This window comes from Hippoglossus hippoglossus, chromosome 13 (genome assembly GCF_009819705.1).
Source record: "Hippoglossus hippoglossus isolate fHipHip1 chromosome 13, fHipHip1.pri, whole genome shotgun sequence".
NCBI classification, from domain to species: Eukaryota; Metazoa; Chordata; class Actinopteri; order Pleuronectiformes; family Pleuronectidae; genus Hippoglossus; species Hippoglossus hippoglossus.
In genome coordinates, this window is record NC_047163.1 from 15,928,255 (window position 1) to 15,940,999 (window position 12,745).

A 12,745-nucleotide genomic window follows, 5' to 3' on the forward strand; every position below is an offset into this window, starting at 1 on the left:
TAAACACTCACCTATGATCAGAGTCCAAGCATTAGCCCCTTGATACACAAGCTATGCAAACCCCTTCTAATGCACAGCATGGGTAAAAAATGACCCGTATTAATAATATAAGTTTCTTTGCTTTATTCTTTTATAGCTTTTTATAGCTCCGTTGATGAGATAGACGATGAGCCTTCTATGTCATCAAAGGAGCCTTCTTCATTTAGGAGAGCTGGATTCTAAGACGCACCCACAACTCCAGCTTGATCCTGTAGAACATATTCTAGGTCCTCAGCATCAGAGATTTCAGACTCAGAATCAAGACCAAGATTTTCCTCATCCTGTTTTTCATGCAGCATCTTTATGACCAAGTATGAAATGATTGCGACCAGCCATACTAACACTCTGGAGTTTTATTTTGTTGATCTAGCTATGGTTAGCCAGCCAGAAAAGAAGTTAGCTAGCTCACAGCTAGTTAGTATTGTACATATTTCTCTTTCTCACTAGTAATGGATTGTAAAATAAGACTTACATGCATCAGATGTGCAAAAGCAGGTGTGCGAAATGAATGGAAGGTGTTCCGTTGTGAATACATACTGTATGGGTCATTTGTTACCCATGTGTGTAAGAGTGATGTAGAAATACATAATTTACGTTTGTTTATAAAGTAAGAAAGGAAAAGGGAAAATGATGATTTGTGGTAATCAAAAAGAAGATATTTAATGAATACTATTTAATGAAAAAATATAGCAAAGAAACACTCATGCATTAAATAATAACACAGGGAATGAATATGGGTCATTTTTGACCCATGTTGTGCATAAGAAGGGTATTGATACAAACATGATTTATATTCAATAACGTAATCAAAAGTTAATTGGGGGAATATCTGAAATACTGAATGATGAAATTCATTCACTGCAAAGATATAGAAAATTAAAATTACTCCAGAATACGTACATTTTCACCACTTTCTAATTTTCTGCAAACTTTGGTAACGATTTGAGCATGTTAAAGCCCTCAAAAAGCCAATTCATTTGCCTGAAAAAAAAAATAATAATAATAATAATAACCCTTACAATTTCAATAGGGCCTCCACTGTCTCCCACTGTTCGGTGCTCGGGCCCTAAAAAAACTGAGCCGGGTCACTTTTATCTTTTATCAAAGGATTAACAGCTCCATATGTCGAAACTAACTCAGGGTCATAGCACCACCTACTGATTCATACATTGGTCTGTATGTAGTGATAGCGCCACCCACTGGCATTTTGTAAGTCCCAGACGAGTCTTTTCTCTGCTAATATAGTTTATGTGCCACTGCATTTATTTAGGCAACATTTTGTACACTAGCTTTGTTTTTGGGTTCCATGACTGAACAGCAGAGGGCAGACTTGAAGCATGCAGACTGTACATGGCTATGAGAGCCTGTTCATTCTTCACCTCCCACAGAGCTGATGGTATTTACTACTCTGTTGTCAATGAATGGTAATGTTTGCGTTTGTTGGGAAAATGGGCTATTGTGCATAAAGTGGTTTCTAGAAATAACAGCAAATTAAATGATGCTGTCTAATAACAAGCATAATTTCAATGTATATGATTTATGCATCTCCATATTTTCATGTTTTTGTGTTTCAATATGCCTCTGCTATTTCATATACAGCAACATTTCTGAAAAAGTGTATAAATTGTGTGAGACTGAACATGTCTGAATCACCCAGCTCAGCTAAAGATGCGTGGACAGTCTTGTAAAGACTTACACGACATGTAACACAAGATTTGACAAAAGTATGATGAGACTTCTGATTTAGTTTTGAAAATCAAATTCATGACACAGTACTGATGTTGGTGGGTGAGCCCTGCAGGAGTAGGCAGCCAGTGGCGGCCAGCAGGAGGAGGCAGAGAGAAAATACCCAGGTAACAGTGACAGTCTTCATCCTGAGCATAGAGCTGAACAGTGACCTCAGTCATATCCTCTGAGGAACGTTATGAATGAAAAGCTTTTAATAGAGGTTGTGTGTTTTGTGCAGGAATGCATCATTGGTTTCAAAAATCAGTTTAAATACAAATACTGTGAGTTCTGTATTTCCCCTGTGTTATTTCCATACATCCCTTCTGATTGTTCTACACATTCACCTGTATTCGCAACTAAATTCCCCTCATGTCTGACTTATTCTAGCACCTTGTTTGGATATGTAAAATAATTTTCTGTTTATCAAGCGTTGTCATTCTTTGCTCATAAAGAAGAGTTTAAAACCACAACCTTCACTTAGGAGTAAATATCAGTCTTTAACGTCAACGTTACAGTGTTGTTCAAAAACACATATGTCAGATCAGCACTAGGTGAACAACGTCTTTGTACAAATGATATTGCTAATAAAGTTGTTTGATCAAAACAACAATTTCCTGTAATATTCAAGTTAAAACTACCAATGTCAAGAAAAAAAGGGAACTATCACATTTCCTTTGTAACTCATTGTGTTTGAGAGTTAATTATTAACAGGTAAGCCTGATTATGACTACAGAGCTAATAGTGACAAACATAAAGACACACCACAATAGAGAGACAACTAGACTTCACCACATCATCATCAACAAGAACAACAATAATGAGGTGAAGAAAAGGGGAAAAAAGTCACCAAAAAATGAATATACAGTTGTTTGTAAATATTGTTGAACGAAAGTTGCTTTCAAGTCTTTAAAACACAAACAATTAAATGTTCAAATCTACCAACTAACCACAAACATCTGTCTGTTTGTATTTGGAACTCTTATCTTGAGAACCACCCATCTCATCCACTTCACACTTGGCTTGTTCATTGTTAATGGCTTAGGGAAGTGAGTAAAAGTTTAATAAACAGGCGACGAGCACTCTATAGCACTTGGGTCTGACCATTTTGTCGATACCTGTCGACAGCAGGTAAGCACGTCATTCAAAAGTGTAAATAAACCCCACATGTGAACACTGATTAAGCAAATGCAGTTTTACTTTATTAGAGACGTCGACTATTAAAATCTTCATTGCAGAGAAACCAGGTAGGATAGACACAAAATTTGCTTTGTTCACTCTGCACCGGGTGTTTGTAAAAAGCTGTGCACACAACATTCAGCACACAAAACATTTTTTTTTTGCCACAAGTCAAACAAACAGCACATTACAAACAGACACTGCACTAGTAATGTGTTTTATTTTGAAAGCGGAAAGCCAGTGTTTCCGGTAAGCCTGCCCGACTTGACGCTGGTGCCGCTCAGGCTGCTGCTGTCAGTGACTGGGTGTTGGACGGAGAGGCCAAACGATCCAGTGATCGGGGCGACGGGTCCAGCTCAGCATGGACTGCTGCCCGCCATAGATCCTCCAGAACGCCTTTATTTTCATTCTTGCTCTTTTACAGCCTGCGTTAGAAGTCATTCTCCCTCTGCTTCTCTCTCGCTGCGGCGTGTTTCTCCGCCTCAGACGACAATGGATCGAGTGAAGAGCTCCATGCAGCAAGTCCCCAACGCCATCCCCAAAGTGATCCGACGGACCGGGGGAGCCAACAGCCTGGAGCTGGAGAAGGAGAGCTTCGAGAGGGGGCAGGTACGGATCCAGAGAGGGAGATAATCATAATAATCAGTGGTATTGTCATGAAAGAAAGCGTGGGCATGAAGAGGGTCCTGCTGAGGAGGATGATGTCAGAGCTGTTTGCTGCCAGCTCCTGAAACTAAACTGTGCATTGTGAGATATACACAATCACTACGCGCGTGTGTGTGTGTGTGCGCGCGCGTGTGTGTTTTATGTACTTTGATTTCCAGGTTTGACGCTTTAATCTGACTGTGCCTGCAGCCTGCATGCAGTTTGGCTTGGTCCAGATTGTGGGTTATTTTGGTGTGACTTTCTCTCTCGTGTGTGTGTGTGTGTGTGTGTGTGTGTGTGTGTGAGAGTTTCTGTGTGTGCGTGTGTCTGATCAGCAGACACCAAATGAGTCCAATGCACAACAAAAGAGCTGTTGAAATGTAGGTCAATGGCCCTTTGAGTTGAGATAACGGTGTTGTTGGGTTATTTGTGCAGTATAAATCCAGACAGGGAGGCATGCTGGAGCTCCCTGTCAGTGTCGTCTGTCAGGCTCACAGTCCCAGCAGGGTCAGTCAGGATGATGATGATGATGATGAGGATTGTGATGATGAAGAGGATGGTTTGATGAGATCTTGGCAGTGAGGTACTTCATTTGAAAGCAGAGCAGATAAGGACATGAGTGTTATATGTGTATTGATGGCTGCTGGTGAATAATGAATGCTGTGTGGAGCTCCAGTCTGACTTCTCCCACTTGAACATATGTATGTAGGCTGCTGTTATGGCTGTGGAGCCTGCTGCTTCCTGCCCTGCCTGGTGGTCCGAGCCTCCTCCCCTCCCCACAGTAGACTATGCATATGCAGGGGAGGGGGGGGGAGAAAGTAGGTCAGATGAATCCAGGCAGTCAAACTGCCATGACATTGCTGCAACATGCTTCTCCCTTTACAGCGGCTGTTAAACCGGACGGCGGCGGTCAACAGCACAGCCCCTAAAACCACACAGCAGGTTTTTGGCAACTTTCATACGTGGTCTCATACAGCCCCCTCACCCATGCATCCGTGCAGACCTCTCCCATGCATCCGGGACAGTAGCAGCATGGATTACAGAGGGAGGGAGAGAGAGAGAGACACATGCGTGTACTTTACATGTCCCGGGCCAAGCCTGGTCACTAGGTCACTGTCAGGGAACTTACCTAGAAGTGTGTCGTGTTAAAAATGGTCCCCAGGAAAACAACGCATCACATGATCATAGCTCCTTCCCATGACATGTCTCTGCATGCAGTTCTCAGATCATGTGTCGTGGCAGTTGAAGTTAAAAAAAAAGGAGGAATTTGGCCCTGATCTGACATTTTTCTATGCATCTGCCTCATTTAAGCCCTAAATTATCTCAGGTCTTTTTAAACTGAGCCCACAGCTCACTTTACAGTAAGGGGGGGGGGGGAGATATGAAAATATTCATGCAAGACACAACAAGCCCAACTTTGATTTGCAGTTAGATATCAGCGTTCCAACATGACTAGAGACGTCAGCATGACACATTCATGTTCCCTTGACACTAATGGTGCTAATTTCTCTTCTGTAATCGCAGGTTGTCTCCTGGGTCTTTAAATCACTGATTGGGATTTGTTTTCCCAGTCAACACACGATATCTGGGTTTTTTTCCTTTTTTTTCTTGGGGGTTGATTTTCGACAGAGTTGTGGCAGACGCTGCAGGAATCAATGAATCTGCCGTCTACTTTACAGGGATCAGTGAGAGATAATCTCATCTGATCCTAAATCTGCTGGGTTAGTGGCTTTCACCTCCTCTACAGAAAAACAGACTGTCTGTCTGTCGGCATAACTTCTATGTTTGTCTTAAATTTCCGGTCATCACCCGTCTTTTTAGCTCAATTCTTTCTCAGCCAAGGAAGCCCTGTAAGATGGAATATATTGTTATGTATTTCCCTTGGGATACTTTGATATAACTTATTTCTTTACATGTCTACTTAGTTACGTGAAAGAACAACACAAGAGGAATGAACTGGCAGAGTTTATATGTCATGTCTCGCCTCCTGCATGCTCGACCCAGACGCAACAACCCCGATATGGACAATCTCCTGCTGCGTTCTTCATACGTGAACGGGATAATTCATGTTTGAAACTGGCTTTACGCTCTAGTTTACATACAGTGTTTCTCATCCTTCCTACATTCAACATGAACCCTGATCCAGTATTCTTCCTCGCAGTGTGCGATGCAGACACCAGCGTCTACTTTAAAGTCACAGTTGCGTCAAACAGCAATTCTGAGAAGTGCTGGCCTATCTCTGTGTTGAGTTGGGTAAACAACCAGGGTGTGTTCAAAACCCTCTGTGACATAGTGTCCACACTGGTTTATAAAAAGAATGAACCAGGCAGCCGCACAGCACACAGAGCTGCTTTTAATGACATGTTTAGCCTCATAATAGCAGCTGACTCTTTCATTTAGAGTTTAGCGGGGATCACCATGGCATGTGTTGCTCTTCTACTGTGTTCACAATAGCTTTGAGAAAACCAACAAGCAAATAACAAGTCAGTGCTGAACTCTGCATGTATGATGTGTATTATAATCTTTATCTCAAGGCTCCAATATGTCGGAGATGCCAACTCGCTCCTCGATGGCAAAACAGTCTCTGAGCTGTCAGGGGCCAGAAGAGCCTTTTCATTTGAGAGCTGGTGTAGGTAGTAATCTCCGGGCCAATAGGAACCATAATTAGTGCTTGTAGAAAACCTTTGGGGCACCAGTTCCTCCGCAGGGAGATGGAGGCGTGTGAGCCAGAGAGTGACACTGCTCTGTATGTTACACAATTAAAGCCTTAAAATTAGACTGCCTGCCCCCCCCTCCTCCTCCTTCTTTCCTTGTTACTTGTTTAAACGGAGATCACTCACGTTTGTATCAGTGAAGCCAAAGCGCCTTGATGGCCCCCTGGTGGCTGACTGCAGTATATGTCATAGATTATGCACACTCCATGTTAGTGGATGGGATATATCGACCAAAGATGGTTTCTGTCATTTTAGGTAGTTCCTATCACACTGATGTTTGTACAAGTGTTTATTTTTCTGGTAAGTTTAGTTTTAATTTGTTATTTGACGTGATAAAAATAGGGTGATACGTCATGATTGAGTCTGTGTGTCTGTGGGACCTCGTTACCGCCTCTGCCACCTCTGGCATCACATGTGCAAGATGGCAGCGTTCATAACCAGGAAATTTGGGCTTCATTTCTGGATAGTGAGAGGAAATGGAGACGCGTCATTCATGCTTTTATACAAAGTTTGGCTGTTGGTGTGACTGTGCACGAGGGATGCCTTATGGTAGACGTGTCATCTCAGTATCTGTGGAGCACTTATTTTTCACTGCTGGCAGCCTCATTCTTGACATGCTCTTGAAGGTATGTGTAGTGTTTCACATTGATTATGTAGATTGTTGGCCCGCCATAGTCTAATGTTTTTAACATAGTGTGTTGTGCTGTATGTCGTGCTCTTTGACCTGGTTGACTCTTGGCATCAGGTTTAATCTGCTTTTCAGTCAACTCTCCTCTCAACTTGTGCTGTGACTCCGGTCTGCTGCTGCACGGAGCAGACAGTTTATAGTTGTAGCATCTGACTAAGTATTAGATAATTATTATCTACAGCATCAACCTTACTACAGCATCAACCTTACTGTGTAACCGTGGACAAACTTTGGACTTTGGAATCACAGTTTGTTTTTTGTTTCAGAGTTATCACACCCCTATTACTATATTACTACTGTATCTATTTGGAATTATCTGTTTCAATTGCCCTAGTTTTAAAGTTTTTAAACTCTTCCAAATCCTCCCCTGGCCCAAGCACCCCTGGTTATGAGTCAGTGGTGTAAGTATCTGATGGACACCCCTCGTCCTCCATTACCCTGGTTTAGTGCTGTGTGGTGCCCTGGCAGCTGTGGAATTCAGGGGAGGAGCGTGGCCGTGGCCCTCGGACACAACAAGACTCAGTAGTGCAGATGGAGACGAGCCTTTCCCTCTGCCTCTCTTTTCTCCTTTGCCTTTATCTGCTCCTGGCCGTTCTCCCCTTCCCACACCCATTGTCTCAACTCTTCCTTGAGCCGTCTTTTAACATCCTGCAATTTAAAATGCTGGGGAAGTTATGGAGGGATATCCGCATACATGCAGCACACACACTGACAAGCATGCAGGCATGAAAGCACGACCATCAAAAGCACTGAGGCAGCAGAAACAGCAGGCGGCGGTTTGTGGCCTCATTGCACCGACTGGCCGGAGAATAAAAGAGCTGGACGTGAGTGACAGGTCAGTAAGTGGAACAAAGTCCGGCAATGAGTTCCTGGCGGCGTTAACAATGGCTCTGATTTACAGATTGTTTTGGACCTCTCTTCTGTGTTTTACAGCACAGTAAAGCGGAAAGAGAGAGAGACAGAGATGGGGTGATGTTTTTTTTTTTCTTGTGCGGCAGAGGTCAAAAGTCAGTCTGAAGCCTGCAACATGAGCAGTCTCACCTAAAATAATGTCTAACTTACTAAAATGCAATACCTGTACTTTGACCTGTATCATTCCGCTGAAAGATGATACACAACAATACTGATTCATGAATTATTGGCCAGCACTAGTGCTGATCATGCCATACTGCGTGGGTTGTTGTTAACATGTCAGAATTAAAATGAACGCTCATTTATTGCTATTACAAATGACACAAACTGAAATTCAGCCTCTATCTTCTGATAGAATGGAAACTCAGCTTAAAATCATCACAAGTAAATTTGTTTTGGGATACCACAGTATACAGATGATGAAGATGTATGTTTGTCACCCACGGTTGATCAGGGACCTGTTGTTTCCTGCCCTCTTCCACCACTCATCATAATGTATTCACACTACACCACATCCTCGTAGCGTTGAAGCTTGATCTACTCCCTGTTGGGATTTATTTTCTAAGTCATTCTAGAAAAAGTACATGTTGTAACCTCGGGACTTTAACGCACAGGACATTAACCTCCGTGTTTGCTCAACAAAGACCATATTTCACCTGTACAGCTTCATGGAAGTTATTCAAAGCACATTTCTACCAATCGCTGTCATCAGCTCCTTTTTTGAAGTTTTGAAAAGTACAACTGCACAAACACAGCATCATCCTTTTTTATAACAGTAGTCCTAGGTATTTGTGGCCTTACAATTTTAGAGTCTAAGAGAGTTTTTTAGAGTTTAAACCCAACTTGCCAAAAATGAACATTTGAACAAACTTCAATGACTGAAACCATCTTTGAGTACATTGACTTTTTAACTTTGGTCCGAGTCCCATCCACTTACACTGAGGAGGTAGGATTTATGACCTATACTGCAGCCAGCCATCAAGTGTGGATCGAGGCGCATTGCCTTCACTTTTCGGCCGCTGTCATTTCGTCCATCTTTATATTCAGTCTATGGTTTAAACATTCAAAGGCATAAAGAGTACGTGACGTCAACATGGCACAGTTTGTGACGTTCAAACTTCACCTTTGTCTCAGGCACTATATGTTCAGGTTAGCAGGAGTCACACTCACCTGTTGCATCATTTCCTCTCCTTAAAGGTACAGAGGAGATGACACAGATGTACAATGGGATCATTTAACAGTTGCACTTTGCACCATGTACCGGGTCATCAGAGTAATCACTTATCAGCATTTTCACCTGTTTGTCTGAGCAACAGTTGTTTCCTACAAAGGAATTGTTAGACATTTATATTTTTATCACACATGTATCAGAGTTCCCGGGTGGTTGAGTGAAAGACAGAGTGGGACTTCTGTATGTGAGAAATGCTCTGTGAGGCTGCTCTCGGCGAAGGGCCCACGCCGTACCAGGAAGTGAAGAGACTTGTTGGAAAAGAGCCGGCATTGTCTTGAGACAGACTGTTTATGCTGAGCAGCTCGGAGGTATAACGTGCAGCCCCGATGGTGTAATGTGTAGCATATTGGTTATTGTGTCTGTCCCGGCCTCGGTTCGTCAGCTGATGTCCCGCGATTTCTTTTTTTTTAAACAGAAAAAAACCAGTTGTTTGGATTTAAACAAGGTTCTTTTTGTCTTTCTGTTTCTCAATGGATCTACATGGCAAACAAAGCATTATTATCTATTAAAACACTTTTACATGATAAACATGATTATTTATTTTTCAAGCTATACGTATATATCCTTGATTTAATCATCTATTGATAATTTGTATCATGTTAATATATTAATATGGATAATTCACATTAGTACTTCTGGCATGTTAACACATAATGAACCAAATTGTTGCTATAATAAATACATTATATAAAACAACTGTTAAGGTCTAACTGACCGCAACATACACTCTGACACACACACACACACACACACACACTCTGTTGTTGACAGTCTCAGAGAAACCAGATGGGGGCATCACTTACCTAGAATTGCTCTCCTGGTGAACACTGAGCTTTTCTCCCCATTTTCTCTGGAACTTTCTCTTTTTAAAGGCTCCATGTGTTTTATAAGACCACAGCAACTCTGCTCACACAGTGTGTGTGGTTTTTCAAAAAAAATAGCCACTTGTGGTTATGGTCACATTTTGTACTGCCTGTGGGGTGTGTTTGTTGTGTTGGTTCTGGTACTTTGGGGGCAAACACACTGAGCAAGATTGAGAGGAGGATGAGCTCACAGCTTTTCATGGAACATTTTAGATTTCTTTATTTTTTCCGGTTTAGTTACCTCCAACATGGAGGTTAGATCTTCACCTGTGTTCGGTAGTTTGTTTGTTGATTGGTTGATGGATTCTCTTCATCCTCAAATGTTGGTAAGGATGAAGAGAATCTTTTCTTTCAACATTTTTGTTATTTTTTCAGGGAATAAATAATGCATGGATTAAAAAAATAAAATCCGATATATTAAATCGGCTGATATTTAAGATTTAGGACTATACATCCCTTAGATTATCAAACCATTTACTGTTTTCCTTTAATTTACAAGGTCTGTGTGTGTGTGTGTGTGTGTGTGTGTGTGTGTGTGTGTGTGTGTGTGTGTGTGTGTGTGTGTGTGTGTGTGTGTGTGTGTGTGTGTGTGTGTGTGTGTGTGTGTGTATTTGAAGGATTGTTCAGCTCTGGTGCAGGTATGGGCTCTAGGTATTTAGATTATCAATTAATTGTTCCTCCTTTTTTGAAGCAAGAGCTGCCAAATATTGCCTAAACATGAGTTTTTAATATGTCACTCACTCTGGACATTTTCCAAACTTTTTTGGTAACTTCCTCAAGGATGTTGTTTTTGTTTTTGTTAGTTTATCTGCAGTAAGTCTGTTGCAAATCCAAATAAAAATCTGACTCTGGTGAATCTAAATGTGTTTTCATCAGGGGACTGTTGGACCTTGGCGGATGACCACATATTTGCCACAACATTTAAATATCTTAGTGTTTCACTCAATACAACCAGGAAGAAAAAAGTTAAGGGCTAAGACATGATGGATGAGGGGATTGTTGGGCGTTGGCGGAGGTATGCACTCCACTGAGAACCATTCTAGTTATGGTTTAAGATTATTGATTAAGCAATTGATTGATTTTTTTTTTTTATTTAATTGAAAAATATGTAAGAAAATATAGTTTGGTTGCAACTTTCGATCACTTGATCTGGGCTAACTCCAGATGAATGGAGCATCAGAGGATATTCAGCTGTTTGCTTATTTCCTGGACCCGCCTACCTTCACCTCCCCTCCCCTCTCAGGACCCCCGGCGGTCCCCGGACCCCAGCTTTGGCACCCCCGGCTTTGAGCCGTCCCACTCTGCGGGCTCCATGCTACTATTGTCTACCAGGAGAGCGGGCTATTTGCAAAATAAAGGTGTCCTCCTGCCTCGGCTTCAGCCTGATACATAGACACGTGAGCGAAGCTGGTTTGTAAAGCGGAGCAGCGGTGAGAGGAGCGGGGTTTAGCGGCTCGATCAGCGGCACTTCTCGCTGTGTTTTCCCCCCTCACGGATCCGCGGCTCCTCGGCGGTCGGATGCTGGAAGTCTTCGCCGAGCAGGGAGCGTGAAGGGCCCGCAGATAAAGGAGCAGAGACGCGGAAGGAAGGAAGGAGAGGGCAGCGGCATTTTTAATACCAAATCAGGACACATGTTGAGCTAACGGCCCCTCCACCTCCTCCTCCTCTTCCCCTCCTCCTCCTCCCAAATGCATTGGTTGCCTCAATCGCTTTCCCGTTTCTAATTACTGCGCGTTAAGGATCAAACCAGCGGAGCTCCTCTCCTGGCCTCTCCGGGCTGCGAGGATCCACTCACTGCTGCTGCTGCTGCTGCTGCTCCGACCATCATGGATCTCAGTAAGATTGTAAGTGCTCAACATTATTACAAAAATAACACACGCACACACATCGAGGGTCTGCATGTGTGTTTGGAGGTGGGGGTGGTGTCCAGGAGCTCCAGTTGCGCGCAAACACACACACACACACACACACACACACACACACACACACACACACACACAGTTTGTGCGGACACATGAAAGTTGTGTTCGATGCAAGCAGAGACTTGTTGTGTGCAGCCACAGAGAAGCTGAAGGTTTTATTTGTTGTTGGGGAGAAGAAGGTCTGAGCGGACATCCTCTCCTGCATGCTTTGTAAACTGGGTTCAGGGTCCTTGAATGGTGGGGGGGTGGGGGGGTCCCACTGAAGGTTTAGATCCTCTTTCATTTAGTTGAAGATTCAGTGATCAAAGGTTTCTCTACAGTAGGGGCGGATCTAGGATTTCTCTAAATCGGGGGCCACGTTTACTAAGAGGGGCCAATTCAATGTCCATGTAATTCCTGGTTCAGTAAGGTGCAGATTCAAGGCTCCATCCATACGACGGCGTTTCCGTTTGAAAACAGTGCTTTCAATCCTTTAATCCCCATCCATACTAACATGCCTGAAAAGACACACCCCGTGACCACTCCCATACAGCGGGCATGTGCGATACCTTGAACAATAACTTGTCTCCTAAGCTGTTGTATCATTGTAAAATGCAGAATTTGACTGCATAACAGCTGTTAGCAAAGAGGAGTCAATGGGCAGACAGGGTCGGCAACGCTTGTAATTGATTATCTATGTTGCGTTCTACAGCGGTAGCCGAGGCTAATGTCGGTTAGTATCTTCCAGTGATAGGAGCCCAACAAATCAGTGAAATCTCTGTTGTGACCGAAAAGACCCAATCAGGAGGCGGCTGTGAGTGTCGACCTCATCCCTTCCAAACATCTCA

General features: G+C 42.9%; 1 protein-coding gene across 3 annotated transcripts in view; it reads left to right on the forward strand.

Moving 5' to 3' along the window:
* The first annotated feature begins 3,219 nt into the window (after positions 1–3,219).
* hip1 (huntingtin interacting protein 1) overlaps positions 3,220–12,745 on the forward strand; it is a 45,470-nt gene continuing 35,944 nt past the window's right edge. Inside the window, exon 1 of one of the 3 annotated variants that reach the window (XM_034604465.1) lies at positions 3,220–3,552. In XM_034604465.1, the coding sequence (XP_034460356.1) occupies positions 3,436–3,552 (117 nt within the window). In that variant the 5' untranslated portion in view covers positions 3,220–3,435. Of the gene's footprint in view, positions 3,553–11,301; positions 11,841–12,745 lie in introns of those variants that run through there. The other 2 variants (XM_034604466.1, XM_034604467.1) reach the window with 2 other exon arrangements.